General features: G+C 38.3%; 2 protein-coding genes across 10 annotated transcripts in view; one reads left to right on the forward strand and one right to left on the reverse strand.

Annotated features, from left to right (window-relative positions):
* Positions 1-435: 435 nt before the first annotated feature.
* Positions 436-8,025, reverse strand: SSMEM1 (serine rich single-pass membrane protein 1). 3 transcript variants are annotated; one of them, XM_072652746.1, is made up of 3 exons: positions 7,936-8,025; positions 1,806-1,869; positions 436-1,048 (listed from the first exon to the last, which is right to left on the reverse strand). In XM_072652746.1, the coding sequence occupies exons 2-3, from the start codon at positions 1,867-1,869 to the stop codon at positions 555-557; spliced, it is 558 nt and encodes a 185-aa protein (XP_072508847.1). In that variant the 5' UTR covers positions 7,936-8,025; the 3' UTR covers positions 436-554. The 3 variants fall into 3 exon arrangements, with proteins under 3 accessions (XP_072508847.1, XP_072508846.1, XP_072508848.1); XM_072652745.1 differs by lacking the exon at positions 7,936-8,025 and adding an exon at positions 6,407-6,685; XM_072652747.1 differs by lacking the exon at positions 7,936-8,025 and adding an exon at positions 4,890-4,914.
* Positions 8,026-8,194: 169 nt separating this feature from the next.
* Positions 8,195-25,144, forward strand: part of TMEM209 (transmembrane protein 209) — a 29,627-nt gene continuing 12,677 nt past the window's right edge. For 3 of the 7 annotated variants that reach the window (XR_011976853.1, XM_072652738.1, XM_072652742.1), the window contains exons 1-10: positions 8,195-8,343; positions 15,802-15,938; positions 16,042-16,100; positions 16,429-16,560; positions 17,832-18,064; positions 19,191-19,395; positions 20,060-20,235; positions 21,187-21,258; positions 23,381-23,477; positions 24,984-25,109. Coding sequence is in view for 6 of the 7 variants with exons in the window: in XM_072652738.1 (XP_072508839.1) it covers positions 15,802-15,938; positions 16,042-16,100; positions 16,429-16,560; positions 17,832-18,064; positions 19,191-19,395; positions 20,060-20,235; positions 21,187-21,258; positions 23,381-23,477; positions 24,984-25,109 (1,237 nt within the window). In the remaining variant the exon portion in view is untranslated. Of the gene's footprint in view, positions 8,344-8,713; positions 8,906-8,945; positions 10,528-15,801; positions 15,939-16,041; positions 16,101-16,428; positions 16,561-17,831; positions 18,065-19,190; positions 19,396-20,059; positions 20,236-21,186; positions 21,259-23,380; positions 23,478-24,983; positions 25,110-25,144 lie in introns of those variants that run through there. The other 4 variants (XM_072652740.1, XM_072652739.1, XM_072652741.1 and 1 more) reach the window with 4 other exon arrangements.

Raw genomic sequence — 25,144 nt, forward strand, 5'->3', positions numbered from 1 at the left:
ATTACTTTATATTTGTCTCTGCTTCCCAAGGCACAATCAGTGCCTTGCAGATACAAGTACTTAACAAATGCTTGTTGAACTGATGGATAAATTATCCTTTTTAAAGGATATTCCTTATTTATTTTAGAGGAATACATTTAGAACCAAAAATATTTATTTATGCTGATTTAAGTAAAACTCATAGGACCACAGGTTTAGACCTAAAGGGACATTACTGACTATCTAGTCCAACCCTAGCATTTTAAGATGACTTGCCCTGAGTAATACAGCTAGTAAGCATCTGAGTCAGAATTTTAGAATCAATAACATTCCAAATCCAGCACAGTATACTACTCTGTATCATGATATAGTAGATATAAATTTTTGGTCATGCTAAAAGTGAAATTTACTAGTATTTTTTACTAAAAATAATTATTTAAAACACATCAAGTACACTTGACATTAGTAGAGAGACTTTATTGTAAAGCCTCACTACCCTTGACCCTCTGGTGATATTTCATACGTGTTTTAATCTCTTATTCATTTGGTTTCAATAATTATGAACTGGATAATGCTCAAATTCTACTGAATTTTGTGTTAATTTCTACTAGAGAACTCTCCTCTGGAATATCTCCATCCACTGGAGGAGGTGCTGTAGGAGGATGAAGGAAGTGGCGAGTCAGCCATTCACTGGTTCTCATAGCTTTACAATGGAGGCAAGGCCTTTCCCTGATTTGGTAGCTTCCAAGGTTCCTCTGCCTTTGAGCTATCTTTCTTCTTCTAAGGCTGGCTGGTGTTAGATGATGTTCAGTCTCACTCTCCTTCCAGGAGGAGGCTCCTGAATTAGAGTCCATACTGTCTCTATCAGTGGTATCACTATCATGGGGGCCTTGATTCATCTGGTTCACTTGTGAGTGGAGTCTGGCTCTTCTCCTTTCTAGGTAGGCATTAATAAGTGCCACTTCTGAGTCAGTTACAGGCGAAAGTTGCATATGTTTTGGTTTCTTCTTAAAGATCTTTCTAAAAGATTCCCAGATGGTGCTTTTGTTATGTCGCTTACAGTAGGCATCTTTGATAAGAACAATCAGAAGAAAACAACAGATTAAGTGCATTGCAGTTCAATATACTATTAATATTATTATGGCAATCTGTAGTATGAATCCCCAAAACAATAAGTAGTAGTGTTTTTTTTTGTTGTTTTTTTCTTGGGAGAAAGTCAAGGCACTTAGGGTTAAGTGACTTGCCCAAGGTCACACAGCTAGTTAAGGTCAAGGGTCTGAGGCCTGACTTGAACTCAGGTCCTCCTGATTCCAGGACCAGTGCTCTATTCACTGTGCCACTACTGCCCCAGTAGTACATTTTTTAACAACATTCAGATCAAACATCACTGCCACATACAACAAAGCCCCACCACCTCCACCCTTCACCCATGTGGGTCAGACATGTCTCACTCCAGAACAGCAGGAGGAAACAGATGGAACTCTTGGAGACCCACTTTGGAAAGGCAGTGCTGATTCTGATGTAAAGTCCAAGGCATTGGTCCCAACCTTTTCCAAAGAAATATCAAGTTTCCATTTCTCGGAGAGTTTATATTCATAAAAATGAGCGATGGGGAAATGGGAGCGGAAGATACTGACAATTAACAAAAGCCTTGGTAGGAGGAATGGGGAAAGGGTAAGGGAGGAGATGAGAGACAATATTTCCAGTTTGCTGCAAAATTCAACTCGACACAGCAGTAAGGATAAAGGATAGGGACAGGGAAGCTGGAAACCTTCAGCATTGTCCAAATCTTTTTTACTGGATGCTAAATATACACGGGATCTCACCTTTACATCCTGAATTGTTTGTCCCACTGTCTGTTGATTGTGAGGCATCCTTTTTCTCAGACATCTGTGTCAGGAAATATAGACTAATCAGAGAGATTCTCTAAATTAGAAGATGCTCATTATTATTATTTGTTAAGAAACATTGTGCCTTGGGACATTAGGTGAGTCTAATTTAAAATTTTAATTTACGAAGTATTTATTGAGCTGCTGCTCTGTGATCCTGCTTAATCACCATCAGTTTGAAAGACAGACTTTTTAGTAACACTATGAAAATATGAGTTCTTGTTATAAATAGTGCAGTCTCTTAAATTGGACCTGGACAGGGTAGAACATCATTTTCAGGTATGATAATAGTTTAAGGCATAGTTATCAAATCAAATGACATTATATGGATATGCAAACATAAACAAATGTATACATATAACTTTGCAAACCTTAAAGCTCTCTATAAATGCTAGCTATTAGTAGTATTATTAATGAAAATCCATATTTATGTTAGAAGAATAAGAAACATGGGACCAAAAATATTTGTGTTCTCTTTAGTAAAAATCATAGGATCATAGGTTTAGAAGTTGAAGGGACATTAAAACCAACTAGTCCAAACCCCTAATTTTACAGATGAAGAAATAGTTTCAGAGAGAGGTTGAGTGATTTGCCCAGAGTCACAAAGCTAGCAAGCATCTGTGGCAGAACCTGAACCCAAATCCACTGGTACCATAGTACCCGAAGTGATTTTCTAACCAAGGAGGCAAAATGGACTGAACCTCTACAGGAAACATTTTTTAATGGCTAGTCTAATTTGGGACATAAAAATAAATTTAAGATTTTTTTACTCTAAACCATTCACTTCCTCGAAGTCCCCCCAAAAACATTCAAAAATAATGCTTCCCTCCAACAATGTGACCACATAATTTCATCTTTTTTTTTTCATAATTTCATCTTTAATTGCATTTGTGTTTGAGTTGTTTGTTATTATTCGATCATTTTAGACTCTCCATGAGCTCTCTGTCCATGGGGTTTTCTTGGCAAAGATACTGGAGTGGTTTGCCATTTCCTGCTCTAGTGGCGCAAGGGGTTAAGTGAGTTGCTTAGTTAGACAGCGAAGAAGTTTCTGAGGCTGGATTTGAAGTCAGGTCTTCCTATCTACCGCACCACACCTTAGCTGCCCCTATGATGTCTGCCAAAAGAGATGGAGCTAAAGTCATTCTCTTTTGTGTGTAAGGTGTCATACAAGGACATTCTTATCTTTGTTCTAGATTCTCCCTATTCTATTCCATTCCCTTCCATATATAATCTTTTTTTCCTCTTCCATATATCATGATGGTCTCTGTCATGAAAGGTTTACATCTAGATACACATTCCTGGATTGTGTTCACTGGTAAACTAAACTGGGAATGGAGACTGAAGGTCTGTTGATATCCTATTGCTTTTACTTCTTAATGCTGTTGTTTGAGTTTTAATATTTACCCAACTCAATTTATATAATTATGTATATTTTATATATAAATTATATATTATATAATTTTAAGAGCAATACCCCACATGTGCAAAGATATTTAAAAGTACAGTAAAAAAAAAAAAAGGTAGAAAGAGGCAGTATAGCACAATGGATAGACAACTGGCCTCCAAGTAAGAAAGACCTGGGTTCAAGTTCTGCCTTTGACATATATTAGCGTTATGACCTTGGGCAAGTCACTAATGAAATCAAAGATCCAGTAATAACCTTTAATGAAACAACAGGTCTAATCTAAACAAAATAATAACAAAAATTACCATTCATATTAAGCTTTAAGGTTTAAAAAGCACTTTACAAACATCTCTTTTATCCTCACAACCACTGTAGGAGGCAGATGCTATTATTGGTTTTACAGCTGAAGAAGTGGAGCCTGAGGAGTTGTGACTTATCCAGGGTCACATGGCTAATAAAAGGCCAGGCAAGATTCGAACTGAGGTCTAACTCCAGACTCAGCATTTTATCCACTGTGCCACATAAGCATTTATTAAACATTTATGTAGGTTGTTTTATAGAAAGTGAGGGAACCAGAGTTGACTTGTGCTTTGAGAGGCAGGATAGTATAAAGAAAAGGCCAGGGACTAGGAGTTCTGCATTTTATTCCTGGCTCTACAAGTTATGATATTGGGCAAGACATTTCACCTTTTATTTTGGCCTTGATGACCTCATCTGTAAAATGCCAGGGGTTTGGAATCAATGACTTCTGAGGTCCCTTCAAGTTCAGAAACTCTGCTCCAGCAGAGTGTATGGCTAGACTAGCAGGGATAGTCTTGATAATGACAATAATAGCAGCTAACATTTACATAGCACTTTACAATTTGTAAAGTACTTTACAAATGTTATCTCCTTTTATCCTCACAAAAACACCTGAGTAGGTGGTATTACTATCTTCAATTTACAAATGAGGAAACTGAGGCAGGCAAGAGGTTGACTTGCCCAGGGTCACATACCTAGTAAGTGTCTGAGGCCACATTTGAACTCAGATCTTCCTGACTTCAGGACCAGGACTCTATTTACTACCTAGAAGCCTCTATATATGCATGTGTAAATACATGTATATATATATATATATATATATGTATATATATATATATATACATACATACATATATATATAATCACACACATATATATATGTATGTATGTAAACATACATATATCACAAAATACATTTTAATGGCAAATGGATAAATATATTTAGAAAAGAAGATGAAGAGAAAATCCTTATCATTGTAAGGATAATTAATCACTACTATTTTCCAACATATTTATAACTATATTATCTATTAAGAAGTAATTAAGTTTCTTAATATAAAAAATAAGGAATTTTCATGATGTTGCATAATGAGAAATGCAGCTTATCATTATGGCTTAGAGCATTATGGCTTAGTATTTAATAAGCTGAACTCCACATTTCAGACTTATTTTGAAGCCAATATGATTAAAATAGGAAAAACTAGGTCTCCTAGGGTTGCCCTTGACATTAACTATCTGTATGACCTCAGGAACACTGCTTAGGTAGTGGCAGAGCCTCACTTTTTAATTTTCTTGAGAGTGGAGAGAAATCTTACCTGCCTAAAGAAAGGGAGGATGGATGATTTATTGAGGTCTGTTTCCAGCTCTAGGATCTAAAATTCTATGTAGATGGTACAGACAAGAGATCATTGTTATTTTTAAATTTCTAAAATAAAGGATGTTTAACATGAACCAGATGACGACTGGGTAAAGTAAGGAAGAGCTTTCTTCAAATACTTGAAAGGTAGTCACTGGAAGAGGGATTAAATTTGTCTTATTTAGTCACAGAGGGCAAGAACAAAAAACAGTGGATGCAAGACTTAGGTACGACGCTGGAAAAAAAAGCTAACAGTCATACAAAAGTGAAATGGGCTAACATGGCTACATTAGCAAGTGGTCCTGGAGGTCTTCAAGGAAAAGCTGGATGATCACATCACTTGTTAGATAGGCTATAGTGGGGATTCTTAATCAGAAGGCCTCTAGGATCTCTCACAACTATTGAGATTCTGTGAAAATTTTCAGCGATATGCAAGAGACTAGCATCTTTTTTGTTAGGCTGGTCATACATTCAATATTTAGGTTAGGTAATTAAAGCTACCCCTATTCTAATTTCATTGACTGCTGTCAAAGAATGTGCCTTAAAGAAGATTCAGATGAATTTACTATAGAGGCATCTCTGACCACTGAAAATGAAACACCAAAGAGTTTAATAACCCATTTTTGCCTCTAGTGGAGCTCTCAGAATGGAGAAGACTGTCAATATTCTGATAATTAATAAATTTTAGTAAAAATGATTACTAAAAAGTAATAATAACAGTAGCATTTGTATCACTATTATTACCAAGTTAACATGTATTTCATACACACCATCGGTAAACACAAGAGTGGTTTGATTAGCCATCTATCTATTTTGCATTAAAAGTCAGGACCTGTAGCTATATATCAAGTACTTATAAAACCACTGCCAGCCATAGTAGTGCTAGTAATAATAACAGGTGACACATGTACATACATTACGTACCAGCTAAGTGGCAGAGTAGATAAGAGTACTGAGCCTGGAGTCATGAAGAGCTGAGTTCAAATCCTATTTCAGACACTTACTAGCTCTATGACCTTGAGCAAGTCACTTACCTTCTGTCAGTTCTCAGGTTCCAAAAGTATAAAATGAAGAATATGATAGCACCCACCTCCCAGAGTGTTGTAAGAAACAAATGAGATATTTGTAAAATGCTTAGCATACAGTTCCTGACATAGTAGGAACTGTGTAAATGCTACCTATTAACATGGTCATCATTGCTTTAAAGTTTCACAAAGATAGTTCTGCATCTTGGTCTGGGTTCCTATTTTACTTAAAAAACAAAACCAAACCCACCAACCTTTCTATGGAGTTTAAGACTCTATAGTCCATATTCTGTAATAACAAATACCTTACCTTCCACAACCAGAATTATGAGGACATAGAAGGAAACTTTGGGTTATTAGAAGTTGGGGAAGATTTTAGCTAAAAAATAATTAACTTCAGAGAAATACACGACTTAGTAAAGATATTAGTAAGAATGGAAGAATATCCTACCCAGAGAGCAGCCCTATAGATGATCATCAAGAGCAACATGATGATAAAGTACCAAAGCAGAAAGTTCCCTACTGCCCCACAAGAGTCATCCTTTCGGCATTCATACTCTGGTTTTGGAATGAAATTCAAAGGCTTCCTGGGATGGTCCATCAAACGGAAAAGGGAATAAAGGAGTCCCATGAAGCTACTTTCTTAGAAAATATCAAAACATGTTTTATGTGATTGAGGATGCCTGGGAGAATACTTCAGTCCATGATGTGTAACAACTTCCTTGGCAACCCATTATGACATGTTTCAGCAACTGTGACAAGAAGTAACAAGCCACTACAATGGATTCCTTAAAGTTTTTAAGAATATTTTAAATACCTTACTTCAGCTACAAGTAACAGTATTTCTTCTCATCTCAATTTTTGGACAATGTTTTAAAATGTACAAACTCCATTTCCTACCAGCAAATATTACTTTATTCTTTAAAAACAATTTGGCTTCTTTGAGGCACTAATTTTCTCTCTTTTATTAAGATAAGTGGGTGGACTGCATATAAATTCAGGGTTTTTGGCGATTCCTATATAAATATCCAATAAGATTAATATAAAATGACACAGTCAGTTATGAATTGGGTAAAATTTACTGAGGCACTTTTTCTTCTTAATTTAGGAAGGATAGAAGAATAAAAAAAACTTGATTTCTAGTATTAACTGGTAATGTCAGATGTTTATTTCTGACACTTTTTCAAGACATTTCTCCACTTGAATTCACTTCTAAAACTATAGGAAAATCCGCTTCAGTTGAAGAAATCTTCAAAATAAGTTTATAAAGCATTTTGAAGTTTTAAAATATACAATCACGTGTGTAAAACTATCAGTAAAGTGTATTTCCTCTGTTAAAACCCTAGCACGCTATGTGGGTCGTACCTTTGTCAATATCCAGACACACACACATACACTTGGCCTGGAGCCACGTCTCCGCCCCCCACCCCCTCCCCCGTCCCCCCCCTCCCCCCCCCGCCTCCCCCCCCCCCCCCCGCGCTCAGCGGCCGAGCTCTCCGTCGGTCTACGCTGACGTCATAAAGTCCGCGCTCATCTCCTAAGGACGCGGGGACGTCTGAGCGCTGCAGCTAGCCCCTGCTTCTCCTGATCGCCGCACTTCAGACTAGCTCTTGTCTGTCTGTCTGGCCTCGGGCCCTCTACCGAGCGTCCTCGCGGTCACCGCGAGGTTTACTCCCCCTGCATAGCGGCACATAGCTCTGGCTCCAGCCTCGGGATCACCAAGGTCCGAGTTCAAGTCCTGCCGGGAGGGGCTCACTCGGAACCTGTCACGAGTCTTAACATTCTGAATTGTACAACTATTGCCAATCTGCGCGGCGGTGAGGAGGTTTCCTCACAAGGAATGAAATCTGGGGCGACTCCCCCCCCAAAAAAACCCAGCGCCCCTGGAGAAAGCAAACACGCGGCCCGAGAAAAGCAAACAGGCCGCAGGGCCCCGGGCCGTGTCTGTCTCTATCTGAATTTAACGCGGTTTTCTCGTACCGGTAGTCATCTCTGGTGCGTTTTCGGCCTTTCAAGCAGGCCTAGCAACAAACACCGAAACGCGACCCACCCTCTCCTTCCAGCTCCGCCCACTCCTCCCTTCCCGGACCCGCCCCCTCCAGTGACTTTCCCCAGGCCACTGTGCGCAGGCGCCAATCTACAGCGCGCACGCGCACGCGCTCTCATTTCCAAGACAACGCTCCCTCCTCTCGCAAGAAGATATTTCAGCCTGGCCCTTTCTCCCCGGCCCCCTCTCTTTCCGCCCTTCGTTCCACCTTGCTGCCGCGGTCCAGTGTTCACGTTTTGATTGGCTTCGTGCCCCGGGGCTGGGCATCCGCGAGCTCACGTGACTGCGCGCAGGCGCGTGGATAACTGGTGCGGAACCGCGGCTGCGGGAAGTTTAGCACGGTGCGTTGTTTCTGTGTGTGTGTAAATGTGTGTGTGTCTTTTTTCTCTCGGGGGTGTGGACGGAGCTTCGGCTGCCAGCCGGGCGTGGAGAAGGCTCGGCCCTGGAGAAGGCCCGGCCCGGCGGAGGGCGCGGCGGCGGGGCACTCGGCGAGGCTGGCCTGAGGCGCCCTTGCCCGGAGACTGTGGGGAAGCCGCGGGCGAGCTGTGCCGAAGCGAGGGCGGCGGGGCCCTGGGGCTAACTGCCGCGCGGCCTGGGGAGGGGGCGGGGTGCCCCATCGGGGCAAGTCATCCGCCGACGGTTTGTGGCGTGGCCCGCCGGATCGGGCGGCCTGCTGTGGGGCTCGGGGATTTCGGCCCCCTGCGTGAAGGCGTGATGGGCATAGAGCCCGAAGGGGCCGCGGAGGCCTGCGGAGGCCCAGAGCGCTTCAGGGACTTCCCAGGGTCACACGGCTAGTAAGTGCCGGAGGCAGGATTTGAACTCGCTTCTCCCGGACCCGAGGCCGGCGCTCTGAGGCACGGGTGGGCTGCTGCCGTGAGTCACCGCGAGCGTGATTACCCCAAAGTGAGCCCTGCCGCGCCCCCGCCCCTCCCCCTCCCCTGCTCTGTTCCTCCGTCGGGGCGATGCGATCATGTACGGTGTCATCCAATTTCTTTTCTGTCTTTAAAATCAGAATAACGTCTCTAGTGCCTCGGCATGAAATGAAGGCCTGTATAGATAAGTTGCTATTATCCCCCTCCCCCAGTTTTTTGTGTCCCTTACCAGATACAGCATGATTGGATACAGGAATAAGGAATACGTATTAGCATAAAAGACTGTGCTAGACCGTGGGACATAAAACTTAGGATTTAGTCCTTGTATACATTTGTTAAGCTCTACGGAGAAGAATTGAAACAGGACTCTCTCAAAGAGCTTACATTCTGTTGAAGAGAAAAAAACTGATACACGAGTAAATCAAAATATTTCTAAAGTAATTTCATAGCGGACACTCGTGGAGGAGGAGATGTTCAGGATAGGCCTCAGTCCACCAGCATTTGCTTTGGGACTGTGCTAAGCCCTGGGGATAGATAGATAAAGACCAAGAGAAGATTGAGGCTAGCAGCGGGGAACTCCTGTTTTAATGGAGGGCACAAAGGGTAAATAATTAGGTACGTATAAGATATGTACAGAGTAGATCTAGGAAGCTCCTCTCAGGGGGAAGGCAGCAGCTAGTACCAGGAAAGATATGCTGCAGAAGGCAGGGTTTGAACTGTGTCTTCAGGGAAGTCAGAGAATCAGAGATAGAGAGGTGCCGGGATAGGGCGTTGCCAGTGCCAAGGCTGCCAGTGGAGATGGAGCATTGTGTTAGAGGAACAGCAGGGAGAGCCATGTATGGAGGAGAGTAAAAGCATAAGAAGACTGGAAAGATAGAAAAGGGCCAGGTTGCCAGGAGCTTTACATGCCAAATTGAGGACTTTATATTTAACCCTGAAGGTAAACGGAGCCATTTGAAGTAGAGTGGTGGTCACTCTCAGTGTCATAGGAAGATCACTGGCAGCTGAGCAGTGGATACATTAGAATAAGGAGAAACTTGAGACAAAACCAATTAAAAGGTTGTTGTAACAGTTTAGACCCAAGGTGATAAACCCCAGATGGCCATCTAAAGAGAATAGGGGACATCTTAAGAGATGTTGTGAAGGTAGAATTGACAAGCTTTGTCAATAGTTTGGATATGTATGGAGGGTGTTAGGCAGAATTCAAGGATAACACACTGAGGTTGTGAACCAAGCTGACCGGGAGGATAGTGGTACCCTTTGAGAGTAATAATAAAGTTGGGGAGAAGGGAAAAATAATGAGTTCTATTTTTGGACATGTTGAACTTGAGCTACCTGTGGGACATACAGTTATTAATGTCCAAAAGACTCTTGGTGATACAGGATTAGAGTTTAGGAGAAAGATAAAAGCTGAACACATGGATCTGAAAACTAACTCCCTAGAGATAGACTGTATTTAACCCATGGCAGCTGATGGTGTTACCAAATGAAAGTTTATAGATGGAGAAGAGAAGAGGCTCCAGGACCAAGCCTTGGGGATCCCCCATAATTAATGTGGCTCAGATGAAGAGCCAGTAAAGAAGACCAAAAAGGACAGATTGAAGGAACAAGATCATGGAAACCTAGAGAGGAGGAGAAAGTGTTTAAGAGAAGGTAATTAGTATAGTGTCTGGTGCTTCAGGGTGGTCTAGAAGAATGAGGAATGAGAAAAGGCCATTAAATCTAGCAATTAAGACATCATTGGTAACAGAGAGGGTAATTTCAGTAGAAGATGAGAACAGAAACCAGATTACAGAGGGTTTAGGAGAGATCAAGAGAAGAAATAGATACTTATAGTTAGATTACGTTCTCTAAGAATTTACCAGAAGGGGTATAGTTGTAAAAGGGTAGCTAGCAAGGATGATGGAATCAAGTTAAAGGTTTTTTAAGAATGGGGGTGACATGAACATATTTATATATAAAAGGAAAGAAGATAGGGAGAGATTGAAAGTGAGAGAATGGGGACGAGTGGGATACAAGGACATTGGATTGAGGGTACTTTTAGAACAGTTTTACCTGGACAAAGAGAAGGACCACCTCTTAAACCTATGCATGTGTTCATCCTTTGTTGACGAAGAAGACCATGCCATCAGAGAAATAATGACTTTGTTTTGAGTGAGGAAAGGTTGTGCAGGTCACCAACCTCACTTCTCCTCCAGAGTCATCTGGATCCAGTGACCAGATATTCATCAGGATGACTGGAGATGACCCAGGATGAGGCAATTGGGGTTAAGTGACTTGCCCAAGGTCACACAGCTAGTTAAGGTAAAGTGTCTGAGGTGAGATTTGAACTCAGGTCCTCCTGACTCCTGCACTGGTGCTCTATGCACTGCACCACTTAGCTGCCTCAGGGTGGAGATAATGAGGGAAGGGGAATGTCTAACATGAGATGAGGGGAAAAGAAGGAACTCTTTAGTAAAAGGCCTCCATTTTTCTGATGAAACAAGGATGTAGTCAGAGCCTTGGAGGAAGGTTAAAAGATTTGGAATAGTTACTATAATGAGTTGGATAGCAAATCTGCTAGGGATGTGTAAAAGGATATGGGCCCATTTGAGATGATGTAACAAAAATTTGAAGTAGACCCAATTAGCATTTTCAAGATTTTCCCCAACTCCGTTTGGTACCATGTGAATAGGAAGAAAGGACCTAGTTGATGATTTGTGATTGAAGGTTGGGAGCAAATAGGAGAAGAGGGCAAGGGATTTGAGAATAAAGAGTCATGTAGAATTAAACTGTTCACCAATCAGTCAAGATAGGGAAGGGGGACCCGTGTGGAAAAGAACTAGGAGTGAAAGGGGATGGAGGTTATGGTGAGATTGCAGGGTTAGGACTCAGTAAGGCATAGGGAAAGATGAAGTGATAGAAGATAATGATCAGATAAAGGAATTTTGGAGTTCATAAATGTGGAGATGGGACAGTTACAGCTCAGTGTGTATCTGAGGTTAAATAGGCCATGGAGTGAATAGTCCATTCAACACAGTGCTGCCAAAGTCATTTTCCTTAAATAGAGATCTGATTGTGTGACTTCTCTATCAACTCCATTGGCTTTCTGTTGCCTCTGGAATAAAATATGAATTTAGTCTGACTTTTAAAGCCTATGTAACCTGGCCCTAATCTACTTTTCCAACTTCATTGGACTTTACTAACCCTAACTCCAGTTACCAATGATCTGTTCTGATAGTCTTTTCTCAGTTCTTATCCTTCTCAACTTAACTGCATTTGACACTATTAACCACCCTCCCCTCTTGGGTTTTCATGATACTGTTCTCCCCTGGTTTAACTCCATCTGCTACTTTTCAATATCTTTTATTGATTTTTTCATCCACACTGTGCCCCCCTAACTGTTCCCCCCTAACTGTTCCCCAAGGTTCTCTCCTAGGCCTTACTCTTTTCTCTTATATTCTTTTGGTACTCATCAGCTCCTGTGTTTGTTTTTGATTTTTTTAAATATTCACATGAATTTGTTTTAAGGAAGACACATTGAGAGATTACACAACTAATTGTAACAATATGTTGTTGTTCAAAAACTTTAGAATTCCTCTTTTGAAATTTTCTGTTTTCTGTTCTAAATTTTCTCCCTCCTTCCAGCCCCTCCCCTATTGAGAATGCAGTTGATATGGCCAACCCATTATATATCTGAAGTGTGCGACATGTATCCCATAGGTTTAACTGTCATCTATGCAGATGGCTCAAAGAATGATATATCCAGCTCCATTCTCTTCCCCCAAGCTTCAGTGTTAGGTCACCAACTGCCTTTTGGATATTTCAGCCTGGATGTCCTAGCGACATCTTAAACTCAACATATCTAAAATTGAACTTACTATCTTTCACCATAAATTCTCTCTTCTTCCAAACTTCCCTACAGTTTTGTCAAAAACATCACTGTCCTTCCAGTGTCTTAAGAATATTATCTTGGGCTCTTCACTTTCCTTCTCCCTACATATCCAGTCTCTTGCCAAATTTTGCCATTTCTACCTTCTAAGCATCTCTTCCATCTGACTTCACTACCTTAGTTCAGGCTCATATCAATTCTTACCTATATTATTGCAATAGCCTCTTAGTGATTCTTCTTGTCTCATGTCTCAAGCCACTCAAGTCCATCCTCTAAACTGCTACCAAAGTAATTTTCCTTATGCACAAATCTGACCATGTGACTGTGCTACTCAACCTACTCCAATGTCTTCCTTTTTCCTGTAGAATAAAACATAAACTTTTTAGTTTTTAAAGCCCAATACAACTTGGCCCTACCTACGCTTTCCAGCTTCTTTAAACATTATGATCCCTCCTGCACTCTTTGATGCAGCCAACTGGCCTCTGAGTTCCTCTCTCATGACAATCCCATATGCTGTCTCTGTAACTTTGTCCTGGCTATCCCCCTTGCCTAGAATGCATTCCATACTTTGCTCTACCTCTTAAAATTCCTCTCTTCTCTAAGATGCAGCTGAAGTAGGGTTTTTTCACCCTTTGTATTTATACCTCTAGCACAGTGCCTAGTATGTAGCAGGCATTTAATAAATGCTTATTGATTGATTAACAGAAATTGAATATTGTAAGAAACTTGAAAGTTTAGGTTTTTAAAGGATTGTTAATATATTGAAGTTGGCCAATATAGGAAGGCAAGAGTTGAGGTTGAGAGAAAGAGCCATGCATTGAACTCCCTGAGAGAAAAAGGTGAATGGCTTTGGGGGAAGTATCAGTAATGATCACTAGTATCTGAAAATTTGTAAGACATGAATTTCAAAGATGTTCTTCAGTGATGAGGGTAGAAGACACTGTAAGTGACAATGGTATCTAAAAAATATTCCAACTCTCACCCACAGCTAGTGAGTGGGAATAAAAAATATGAACAAAAATACAGCAGTATTGGAAGTGGTAACTACGGTTGCAGTGTTTTCAGGAGAGAGACTGGTGTTGGCCTAGCTGTTCTGAAGGGCGACGTTAGTTGGGTGTTTGGGGAGCAGGGTTTGTGTATCATAGCAGCTGAAAGTCACTGGGATAGACTTCATATAGGAGGTGATACTTGAGCTATCTTCAGAGAAAATTTAGGATTGTAAGAAGGGGATATGAGAAGAATGTATTAGTCCTCTCATGTGTGAGTGCTTTATTTTCATTGTTAATACTAGTATTATATCATATATATTATATTATTACAGCTGCACTATTACAGTTATATTCTACCACAGTCATGTACTGCCCCCTTTTCAGCTGTTTTCCCAACCTTGGGCAACCACTTTGATTACAGGTGTTTGCTACCACAGTAAATGCTGTTCTGAATATTTTTGTAAATCTGAGATCTTTAAAAAATCTTTTAGCTCCTTGGGGAAGATCACTAGAGTGGAATCTCTGGATCAAAACGAATGAACATTTTAATCATTTTTCCCACAATCTGTAATGTTTGGATTATTCATAGTTTCATCAGCAGTGTATTAGTGTCTCTTCCCACAGCCCCTCCACTGGCAACCATTTCTATCTGTGTGATCTTTGTCAGTTTTTTGGCAAAGGGTATGAGAGGAAGTCCCAAAATCATATTAACTTAAATTCCTCTTGTTATTAGTTATTTGGAATAGTTTTTCACATTGTCATTAATAGTTTATATTTCTTTTAAGGGCTATTTGTTCTTATCCTTTGACTGCCTTATTGGGGGTATCTTACTCAGATATCAGACTCTTACCAGAAATATTTAGTGCTGATTTTTTTCTATCTTACACTTTTAAATTTCATGTAATTGAAATTTGCCGTTTTTTCTTTTGTTCTTCCCTTTTATTTATTTCTTGCATGGTTAAAAATTTCTCCTGTTAGGCATTGTTAGTACAATTTTGGAGTTGGAGGGGAACTTAACCCTAACCTAGTCCAACCCTTACATGAAAGGAATCCCCACTATAACAGACTGGACACGTGGTTGTTTAACCTCTGCTCAAAGACCCCCCTCCAAGAAAGGAAGGAACCTACCAGTTTTGAGAGCAGCCCATTTCATTTTTGGACAACTTTAATTTCTAGGAAGTTTTTCCTGACATCAACCCTTGTCTCTTTTCAGCTTTTATTGTTACTCCTTATTCTTCTCTTTGGGGCCAAACAGATTTTAAGTCCTCTTCCAATTAACAATCCTTCAGATACTTAAAAATAGCTATCATACACCCCCGAGTCTTCATTTCTCCAAGCTAAACATAACCAGTGTCTTCATTCAGTCCTACTTTGAAGGGGACTCAAGGTCCTTCACCATCCTGACTGTTCTTCTCTGGATTCTCTTCAGCTTAGCAATAGCATTTTTAAACCCTGGTACCCAGAATTGAACATAGTACTTTGAATAACATCTGTCAAGGGCAGAGTATGGTGGGACTATTACATCCCTATGCCTAGAAGCTCCAGAACAAGAACATAATCTGTTTCTTGGCTGCTTTATCATACTTCTGTTAAGTTTTGAGTAACTAAAACCCGCTGATCTTTTTCAGAACAGCTGCTGTCTAACCATTCCTTCCCAATCTTAGGAATTTTATTTTTTATACCCAAGTGTAAGACTTTACATTTGTCCCTATTAAAGTCCATCTTATTAGATTTAACCTAGTGCTTTAGCCTATCAGGATCCTTTTGAATCCTACCTCTGTCATCCAGTGTATAGACCGTCTGTTACAGTTTTTTGTTATCTGCAGATTTAATGAGCATACCATCTGTGCCTCTGGCCATCATTAATTTAAGAAAAATATTAAAGACCACAAGGATGAGCACAGATCTGGGGATACTCCTCTTAGGAGACTTCCTGCTATATTGACAGTGAACCATCCATTAACAACTTCTCTTAAGAGTCTAGCCACCCTCCTAGCTCTGAATCCAAAACAACTCCTCTCTAAAATGTTTTAGCAATGACTCTTCCTTAATTTTGTCTCCAAATAGATGCAAAGAGAACAGAGTCCCTCTGCTTCCCTCATTGATAGAACCATCAAGATGAGAAAAGAGACAGAAGATAGGAAAGTAGTTTTAGCTTGGGGACTCCTAAATGTTTCTGTGGCTGGCATGATATATACTGAAATGTAAGTCCATCAACTAGAATAACAGCAAAATTTGTTGAATGTGTGAAAATGTTTTCTAACAGTATGATTGAAGATATTTTAAAAGAATTTTAATTTTTTTCAGGACTGGGAAATTATTAAGTTCATACTATAATGTTACATACTGGCCCCTCTGGTATATTGGTAAGCTTTTCCTGTATTGTGTTATAACTTGTATTTACTATTGCATAAAAATTATGTTAAAATGTAATTCAAATTTGATTAATTTTTAAAAATTGTTTTTTGGTTGGGATTTTCAAACAATTTAATTTTAATCTTTCTGGATAATGAATGTTGTATGCTGTACTGTTGTGTATGATATTGAATTGAAAATTAGGTTGAGAACAATAAAGGAATGTAAAATTAAACTAATTTCTTTTTACAAGTTATGAGTTTTGTTTTTTATTAAGATTTCTAGGAGTGGTGGTAGGGTGGTTGTTGGGTGTTTTAATTACCTGGTGTTTCATTTCAGAGCTTGTGCTTGCGTCTCTCTTCAGCCTGAATGCCTTATTTGATTTCTGGAGGTATTTCAAATATACTGTAGCACCTACAAATCTGGTCATGAGTCCTGGACAGCAAACACTTTTAGGATTGAAAACAACTGGTAAGTGTCTTGTATCTCTTAATTTCAGAAGTTTCCTTTTCAAAGCTTGGTATTGATGAAAAAATCCTCAAAATCATATAATTTTCAGGGTCCCTGGCTTAAGCAAGTCTAAATCTAAATATAGAAGAAAAATTATTGTCTTTTCTAATTTATCTGTTTGGAAAGGAATTTAATTACATTTTTAACATGCTGAGTTTGAGGTGCCTATGAGACATGCAAGTGGAAATAAGAGCTGAATATATTGATTTTTTTTAGTTTTTTGGGGTAATGATACTATTTTTTTTATTTTCCCCCAATTCTTTAGTTATATTCTACCACTTTGAGATATCCTCTCAATATTACCTCTTAATATTTTCAAATTTGTATTGCCTCCAGCTTGGATTTCTTTTGCATTTACTTGGTCTGTTCCAGCTGTGCTTCCTGACTTCATCTTCTCAAGTGCCATTTCCATTTCCTCATAGCACCTCAGGGGTTCATGTCTTGATATATGGTCCTCACATGGTTCATTGATGATGAGAGTGATGCTGACAGATGTTCCATTTTCCATGTATTTGCTGTCCTTTCATTGTAAATGTTTTTGGGATGATCTAGCTGAAATCTAATACCAAGTGTTTTGTATATTTATTTGTGAACATTTTGTTGTTCAGTTTAGCAGAACTGCTCATGATGTTCTGCTGTCCTACTCTGCAATGTTTTGCAGATAAATTATACTCCAAACTAGTATTGCCTTTGTCTGCCATTTCTTTCCGTTTGATCAGGAGAACCAGTGCTTGCTAAGATAGTTGTTTTTTTTTTTTAAATTATTCCTTCATATCCTTTTTCTTCAGAAGACCTGGGTTCAAATCCTGGTTGTAGCCATGTGACCTGGGGTAAATTTCACATGATTTTGTGAGGAAGGACTCTGTTAACAGTAAATGTCTATAGAAACGTATGCTGTTTTATTATTTTTTTCCCAGACAACCCCAACTATTTAAACTTTTCTTCCTAGAAACTATTTTTCTTTTTCTTGAGTCATTTTGTTGACACTTCTCTAGGCCCTTTAGGCTCTGTTCTTCAGACTTCTTTGCTATTACAACACTGTATTATAATTTTGAAATATCCTAATTCTTATCATTCTTAAACTCCTGGACTTAGGTCTCAGTATCATGAAATTTTTGTTCTTTTTAGAAATTACAGTGCTTTTCCTGACTTTGACTCCTTAGGAATAGAAAATTAGCATATTAAATACTCAAGGCTGCTAACCTCTATTTTGCCTCTTCATTTTATTCCAGTTGTGCAAACCACTCCTCCACGTGAACTGGTGGCAAACAATATCCCTCCCTCTACACCTTCTCCTCCAATACAGGGTCAAAGTGTACTGAGTTATAGCCCATCTCGTTCACCCAGTACAAGCCCCAAGTTTACTATGACGGGATATAGCCCTCAACTTCAAGGCCTGTCATCAGGCAGTAGTAGTTCTTACAGCCCTGGAGTGACCTACTCACCTAGCAGTAGTTATAGTAAGGTAAGCCTTTTCTTTTGATTACTAAAAGGAGAAACATTTTAGTACCATCTCCAAGGTTAATATGTACAGTGGTTCTCCATGCTGGTATTTTGCCACAGTGTCCTGTTTAAAACAAACGGAAAATTCTCTCTTTAATACCATTGGCTTTGGCCCCTGTTTTCTTTACACTTTCCCCTATTTTCCTACTTCTTTCTGCAAAACTTTCAAAACTTTACAGAATTCTAAGAGTCTTGTCTTTTATGGCCTCTCATTTTACCTGAGCATCTTTCCAATTAAAAACAAAAGTTAGGGCTTGAAGCTTGTACTCCAAATTCCAGAATAATGAGGGTTGTTTAGGCGTCCATAGTCTTTCTCCTAGTCATTCATCATTTTACTCTGATAGGGCCAAGATAAAGAGATGTGGAAATAAGAAGAAATTAGAATTGGTTGCCTGAAGCCTATTGTTAGGGATCATTGTATCAGGGAACTTAGCCCAAGCGTAATCATTTTCTTATTACATTCTGTGTTGCTCATTATTAGAGTAGCAGTACCCAGAAGTAAAATGTACCCAGTGTTGTTGTTTTTTAAATTTTTTTTTCATTTGATTAACTTTTTAAAAAACATTGTATGTATTAAAGTATGTCAAATCTGATTTTGGATGGAAATAAGAGAATTTTGTGAAAATGGCAGTTTTTTGAGTTAGCATTTATAAACTCAGATATAATGGGTTTTGTGCACATGGTATTTTTGGTATAGTGCCTGACTAACTTATTTTGAGGTAGCTTCTATATAGTATTGCTCATGATTTCTATTTTGAATACTTGCAAATTTTAGTTAGACTTTGCTTTCCATTTTTGTGAAAGAAATTGTAATTTAGCATAACTTGAAGTGAAATTGAAAGAAGTAATTTCTCAGTTTACCTGGTGACCTCTATTTGCTGTCCTTTCTTGTCTTTCCCTTCTGTCTCAGACTTCGTATCATTGTGAGGAAAGCACTTTACAAAACTTTTAAGCACTAGAGAAATCAGAGTTTATAACATCTGGATGAAAAAGACTTCATTTTCAAACTAGATTAACAAATAAGGTTAAAAAAAAGTCTTCCTCCTTTTAAGTTTCAGCTTTTAGAGTAAATCTCTTATTCCAAATAGGTGTCTGGTTATAGTCCTTCCCCTGGTTCTTCTCCATATCCTACAACCATCGGTCCAGCAGAGAGCTCTGGCTTGAGATCTCGTTACCGGGCTTCACCAACTGTCTACAATTCTCCAACTGGCAAAGAAGACTACATGACAGATCTCAGAACCCTGGACAATTTTCTTCGAGGGGAAGAAGAGAAGCAACATAGGGTTCAGCTGGGTAAAAAAAAGTGATTTCATTCAGGCATAATAAAATTGGATCGTGGTATTTGTTTTTTCTATATACAGGGTGGTCAGAAGAGTATTCTGTTTCCTCTGGGAGGCATTGTGGTACAGTGGAACAGTAAGCAATAGGAGTTTATTGCTGCAGATTTGCTATTAACTAGCTGTGGAACTTTGCGCAAGTCATTTAACCATTCTGGGTCTCAGTTTCTTCATCTGTAAATAAAATTAGAAGGTTACACTAGATTTTTCCAAGGACTCTTTGAACTCTTTAAATTTTGTGATTCTGTTAGCTTAAATGACTCACTTTTTATTGGCATACAGCCCCCAATTCAATTCATTATGCACAAAGCTAGAGATACAGAGGTAAAAAATGATACAGAGCCCCAGCTCTTAAGGAGATTCCAATCTCCTAGAGAACACACAGAAAGTATGTCATGAGGTAAATGTGGGAGCAAAAGAAGAGTGTTTGGTAGTAAGATAGTGATGTAATCTCAGCAGTTGCTTTTACTTGGAGGAAAAACTATACACATTCAGTGAGGACAGAATTCCATCTTTCTGAACGTGGGGCCTAGCATAATGTTACATAGTGAACATTTGTCTTTTGACCTATTGTGACAGTAATTAAAATAAATTGATGTTTACTAAATTGATAATTATAGGGAGTACAGATTCTACTTCACCTTCTAGCAGTCCTACTTTCTGGAACTACAGTCGCTCCGTGGGTGATTATGCACAGACGCTAAAGAAGTTTCAATACCAGCTCGCTTGCAGGTCCCAGGCCCCAAGTGCTAACAAGGATGAAACTGACCTTGGTTCTAAACAGGCTGCAGAAGAGGTAAATGGAGAAAAATGATGATTTTATGATTTACAACCTCAGAAGTTCTGCTAATTGTTGGTTGTTCTTTAAAAAATATTTTAATCTCAACTTTTAAGTTGAAGCAGTGTGGATAGAGTACTGGAATTAGAGCTGGGAAAGCTTGGGTTCATTTTCTCCCAAAGTACTAGTCGTATGACCAAGAGCAAATAATTTAATCTCTGTGTGCCTCAACTTTCTCACCTGAAAGTAGGAATGACAATATAATATCTATTGTGAGGCTAAAATGAGATAACATCCTATGTAAAGTGCTTTGCAAATTTGAGAGCCTTACCTAAATGTCAGTTAGAAACATACTGTAACAAGAATCATTAACTATCTGGCACACTTGGTAAAAAATGGAAAATTTGTTATTCTTTGGCTGCCAACTAGCATTTATTAAGTGCTATTACAAGCTTTGGGGATACAAAAAAAGGCAAAAAACAGTCCCTGAAGGTGCTCACAGTATAATGGACTGACATTCTTTGTGTGCCTTACTGAATTAGGTAGCGCTTTTCATTATGTCAGCGGAAACTACTATCGTTTAGAAAGTATTTTTTTCCATCACTATCAACAAATGGCTTGGTGGTGCCTTATTACACTTGACACATAGTAGAGTCTGTTCACTTAGTTGTTTTGTTTTACTTAAATTTAATTACCTTGTTTCTTTTATACTTTATATATCTTTTTGTACTTTTAACTCAATCATTTGAAAAGTTAAATAGAATTGAATAGCACCTCATAAGTACTTACAAAAGAAAAATCAGAACCATGGTAATTGAGTAAGTGGTGGTGTTTGTATATACCAGTTAAAAAATTTTCTCTGGATTGATAAGGTATTTTTAAAGTTATGGAATTGAGAATTATTATGGTCTCTTGTAAACCTTTTCTACATTGATTGTCCTTTTCAAAGCATGTACTGTTTTTGAGTAGGTGTGGGCAAGAGTGACTATGAATCGACAACTTCTTGAGCATATGGATTCGTGGACTGCCAAGTTTAGAAATGTAAGTTCTGTCATTGCTCTAAAGCAAAGTGCAGTTAACATGTCACCATTGTGGATCAGGGCAGCTAGGTGGTGCAGTAGATAGAGTGTCAGGCTTGAAGTCAGGAAAACTTTTCTTCCTGAGTTCAGATCTGACCTCAGACACTTATTAGCCATGTGATCTTGTCAAGTCACTTAAACCTGTTGGCCTCAGTTCTTCATCTGTAGAATGAGCTGGAGAAGGAAATAACAAATCACTCTAACACCTTTGCCAGGAAAACCTCAGATGGGGTCATGAAAAGTCAGACATCACTGACATGACTGAATATCAACAATTGTGAGTTAATATTTGTGGATTAACTAGTTGTGGGGCACCACTTCACATCTATCATATTGGCTAACGTGACAGAAAAGGAAAGTGACAAATACTAAAGGGTATATGGAAAAATAGGAACAGTAATGCATTGTTGATGGAATTGTGAACTAGTCTGACCATTCTGGAGAACAATTTGGGACTATCCCCAAACTTTGACCCAGCAGTACCATTACTGAGTCGTATCCCAACAGAAAAAAAGGAAGAAGACTTATATGTACAAAAATATATTTATAACAACTCATTTCGTGTTGGGAAAGAATTGAAAATTGGCTGAACAAGTTGTGATGGATACTGTTGTGCTTTAAAAAATGAAAAGCAGGATACTTTCAGAAAAACCTGGAAAGACTTATATGAACTGATATGAAGTGAAGTGAGCAGAACCAGGAGAACATTGTATACAGTAATAGCAATAAGATTTAGCTATTCTGATCAATACGGTGATCCAAGACAATGCTATCCACCTCCAGAACTGATGAACTCTGAATTTGAAGTATAATTTTTTTTCACTTATAGCTTTGTTTTGGCAACATAACTAATACAGAAATATGTTTTTTATGACTTCACGTGTGTAGTTGCTAGCATATTGCTCACCTCAGTGAGTGGGGGAGGGTCTAGAGGGAGGAAGAGAATTTGGAACTCAGAATTTTTTAAAATGTTAAAAATTAATAGCAAATTTTCAAATATATATTTGTGGGTTACCTTGAATGTCATATGCACAAAATAATTAATAAATACTTATTAAGTGCCTGTGTTCCGAGGCACTCTTCTAGGCACCGAGGAGATAAAATGGGGGAAGCAATTTGCTCTGAAAAAAACTTGTATTTTATTGGACTTGTATAACATATATACAAATATAATACAAGGTATATTGTGGAAAGGAGGGAGTAGTACTAATAATAAGGGGGAATCAAAGAAGACTTAACAGAGGAGTGGTATCTGTACTGAGTTCATCAGATTAACAATGAAAATGTTTTAAGATTCTAAAATATTTCCATAGTTTTAAATATTTAAATTATATAAATTTATGGGAGGTTTTTCTAGTTACATGCCCAATTCTTTAATCTACTATTTCTCTCTTTTATTCATTAAAGTTTTTAGAAATAAAAATTTCCCCCTAAGGACTGCTTGATTTAGCTGCATCCTAAAAAATTTTGCTTTATTGTCCTACTGTTGTTATTATTAATAAAATTGATTATTTCTGTTACTCATTCTTTGACCTATCCCTCAGGATTAAATTTTTGGGGTTAGATTTACCTCAGTCTGAGAGGGATAAACTGGTGTCCCCCAATATCAATTTTACTATTTCTCCATGTAACTCATTTAACTTTCCCTTTAAGAATTTAAATTCCTGTGATGCTTATGTTTCATACTGACATTGTCTATAATAACTTTTGGTAAAAGTTTCCCTGTTTATTTCTTTTAATTGTCCACTGTTGTTACATACAATAAACATACTTGAAACAGAAAGCATACAGTTAAAATTTACAGTGCTCTGAGAGTCAGATCTGCAGTTGGAGTCTGTGGGCAAACAGGAATAATTTAGACTATAGGTCTTTCCTTAGGTATTCAGCCTCAAAAGCTAAAAGTAACTTAAAATGTATTGTTACTCTGGAGTGTAGAATTTTGAAGCCCTTCATTCTGAAACCAAAAAGTATTAATTTGACAGTCAGAGCAATAAATCTGCTGTCTACAACATTCAAAAATGTGTACTCTGATTAACTGTGCTTTAGCTCTGTATCATGTTGCTTTATTTTAATTTTTTTTATAGTGGATCAATGAAACAATATTAGTACCACTTGTTCAAGAAATTGATTCTGTCAGTACACAAATGAGAAGAATGGGCTGCCCGGAGCTACAGATAGGAGGTATGGATAGAAGTATACATGAGCATTTCCATTTTCTTGAGTGCTTCCTATTAGAAGAAAATTCGATACTGAGAGTAAGTTATTTAGCCAGTTTCATTTGAATATTCTGCACTGACACCTGAAGTTGGGGGAAAAAAACCCATATTAATGCCCAAATGTTGTTAATTGAGCAAAGAAATTAATCTGATAGAACAAATTGAAAACATCCAGGAGTTTTCACAATTTTTTTATTATCCTTTCACAATAATAATAAACTCTTAGGCAGACTATATATTGGTTGTTCTTACACGACAGATTTTCAGTCATAAAACTGAAGTCTGTTAGAGTTCCAAATTTCAGTGGGGCAGATTCACTGTTATCCTCATTAGCCCAAAAGTATAATGAATGTATTACCCAGGTAATTTTTTAATCATCTATTTTTAGACTCTCACCTGTTAAAAAAAGGCAGAGGTACTTCAGGTGGCTGTGTACCTATGATACATTTATTCTTCCTTATCAAGTACTACGCAAAAGGCAGTGGAACTGAAGTCCAGCTTAATTGCTTCTTGGCATGGTGGTAACCAACCCCTTGTTCTCCAAGGCTGTGCCAACAGAGTGGAATCTCTGTGGTAATAAATTCCATTATCTGTGATTCAGCCTAAATTCAGAAGCTCATTGCCACATTGGCCACACAATGATCAATTCTTTGGCACAGTGATTCTCAAAGACAGCTATTAAGTCATGGATGGATTGCAGTATTCATCAGGAGAGAGAATACCTACCTACTCAGATGAAATTGCAGAGCCTTGTAAAAAGATTTAAGAACAAAGAATTTTGGAATGAATCAGATCTCTGTGAATAATTGCTCTTAGAAATATTTAGATCATTTGGATTACACAGTAGCTCTTATTATCAGGGTATTTTTTTAGCCATTTTCTTCTCTCTGGACTATAAACAGGAATATGCCAGAATATCAAATGCATTCTCAGGAGTCATTTCTCGACTCTGCAATATGCTTTTGCTGCTATGCTTGCCCTTTCTGCCTTTTAGTGATAGTTTAATGGCTTCGTAAGTAGGAGGTACCTTTTCTTGATTGAAAGAACTTTTTTTATCTACAAAATAATCACTTATTAGTATAATAGGCAATTTTCAGTACAACTTTTTAAGTATCACCCAGTAAAAGACTAACAATAAAAATGTAACTTTACATTTAAATGTGTTTGTCATACAGATTTTACTGGTATATAAACATTTATAATATCTCTCTGGCTAATTTCTTATAGATTTAGTCTTTAGATAATAATCTGTAAATGAAGGAGTAATCTGTCAACAGTTCTTCTAAGATAATCAGTAGGCAGGCACTTATCTTTGCTGTCAAGATAAACCATAACCCCATTCTGTAAGAACTTTAATATTTGAGGATATTTCTTTAAAGATGTTAAGTAGAAGTGCATGCATAATGATCTGTGTTATGTGATTTTTGTTGTAATGGGATTTCCTCCCTCTCTCCTCCTTTACTTTTTCCAGAAGCTAGTATAACTAGCTTGAAACAAGCTGCCCTGGTCAAAGCTCCACTCATTCCAACTTTGAATACTATAGTGCAATATCTAGACCTTACCCCAAATCAAGAATACTTATTTGAAAGGATTAAAGGTGAGTTATTTTGAATGTTTAAAAACATTGAGAAT

The sequence above is a fragment of the Notamacropus eugenii genome, chromosome 3 (assembly GCF_028372415.1).
Source record: "Notamacropus eugenii isolate mMacEug1 chromosome 3, mMacEug1.pri_v2, whole genome shotgun sequence".
Lineage (NCBI taxonomy): Eukaryota > Metazoa > Chordata > Mammalia > Diprotodontia > Macropodidae > Notamacropus > Notamacropus eugenii.

Excerpts from the sequence above, each read along its gene's own strand:
- SSMEM1 (XM_072652745.1), bottom strand. The coding sequence starts at position 6,586 with ATGGGACTCCTTTATTCCCTTTTCCGTTTGATGGACCATCCCAGGAAG. Across the intron at positions 1,870-6,406 it reads TCTATAGGGCTGCTCTCTGG|ATGTCTGAGAAAAAGGATGC; the intron begins GTAGGATATTCT and ends TTCCTGACACAG. Across the intron at positions 1,049-1,805 it reads AAACAATTCAGGATGTAAAG|ATGCCTACTGTAAGCGACAT; the intron begins GTGAGATCCCGT and ends TTCTTATCAAAG.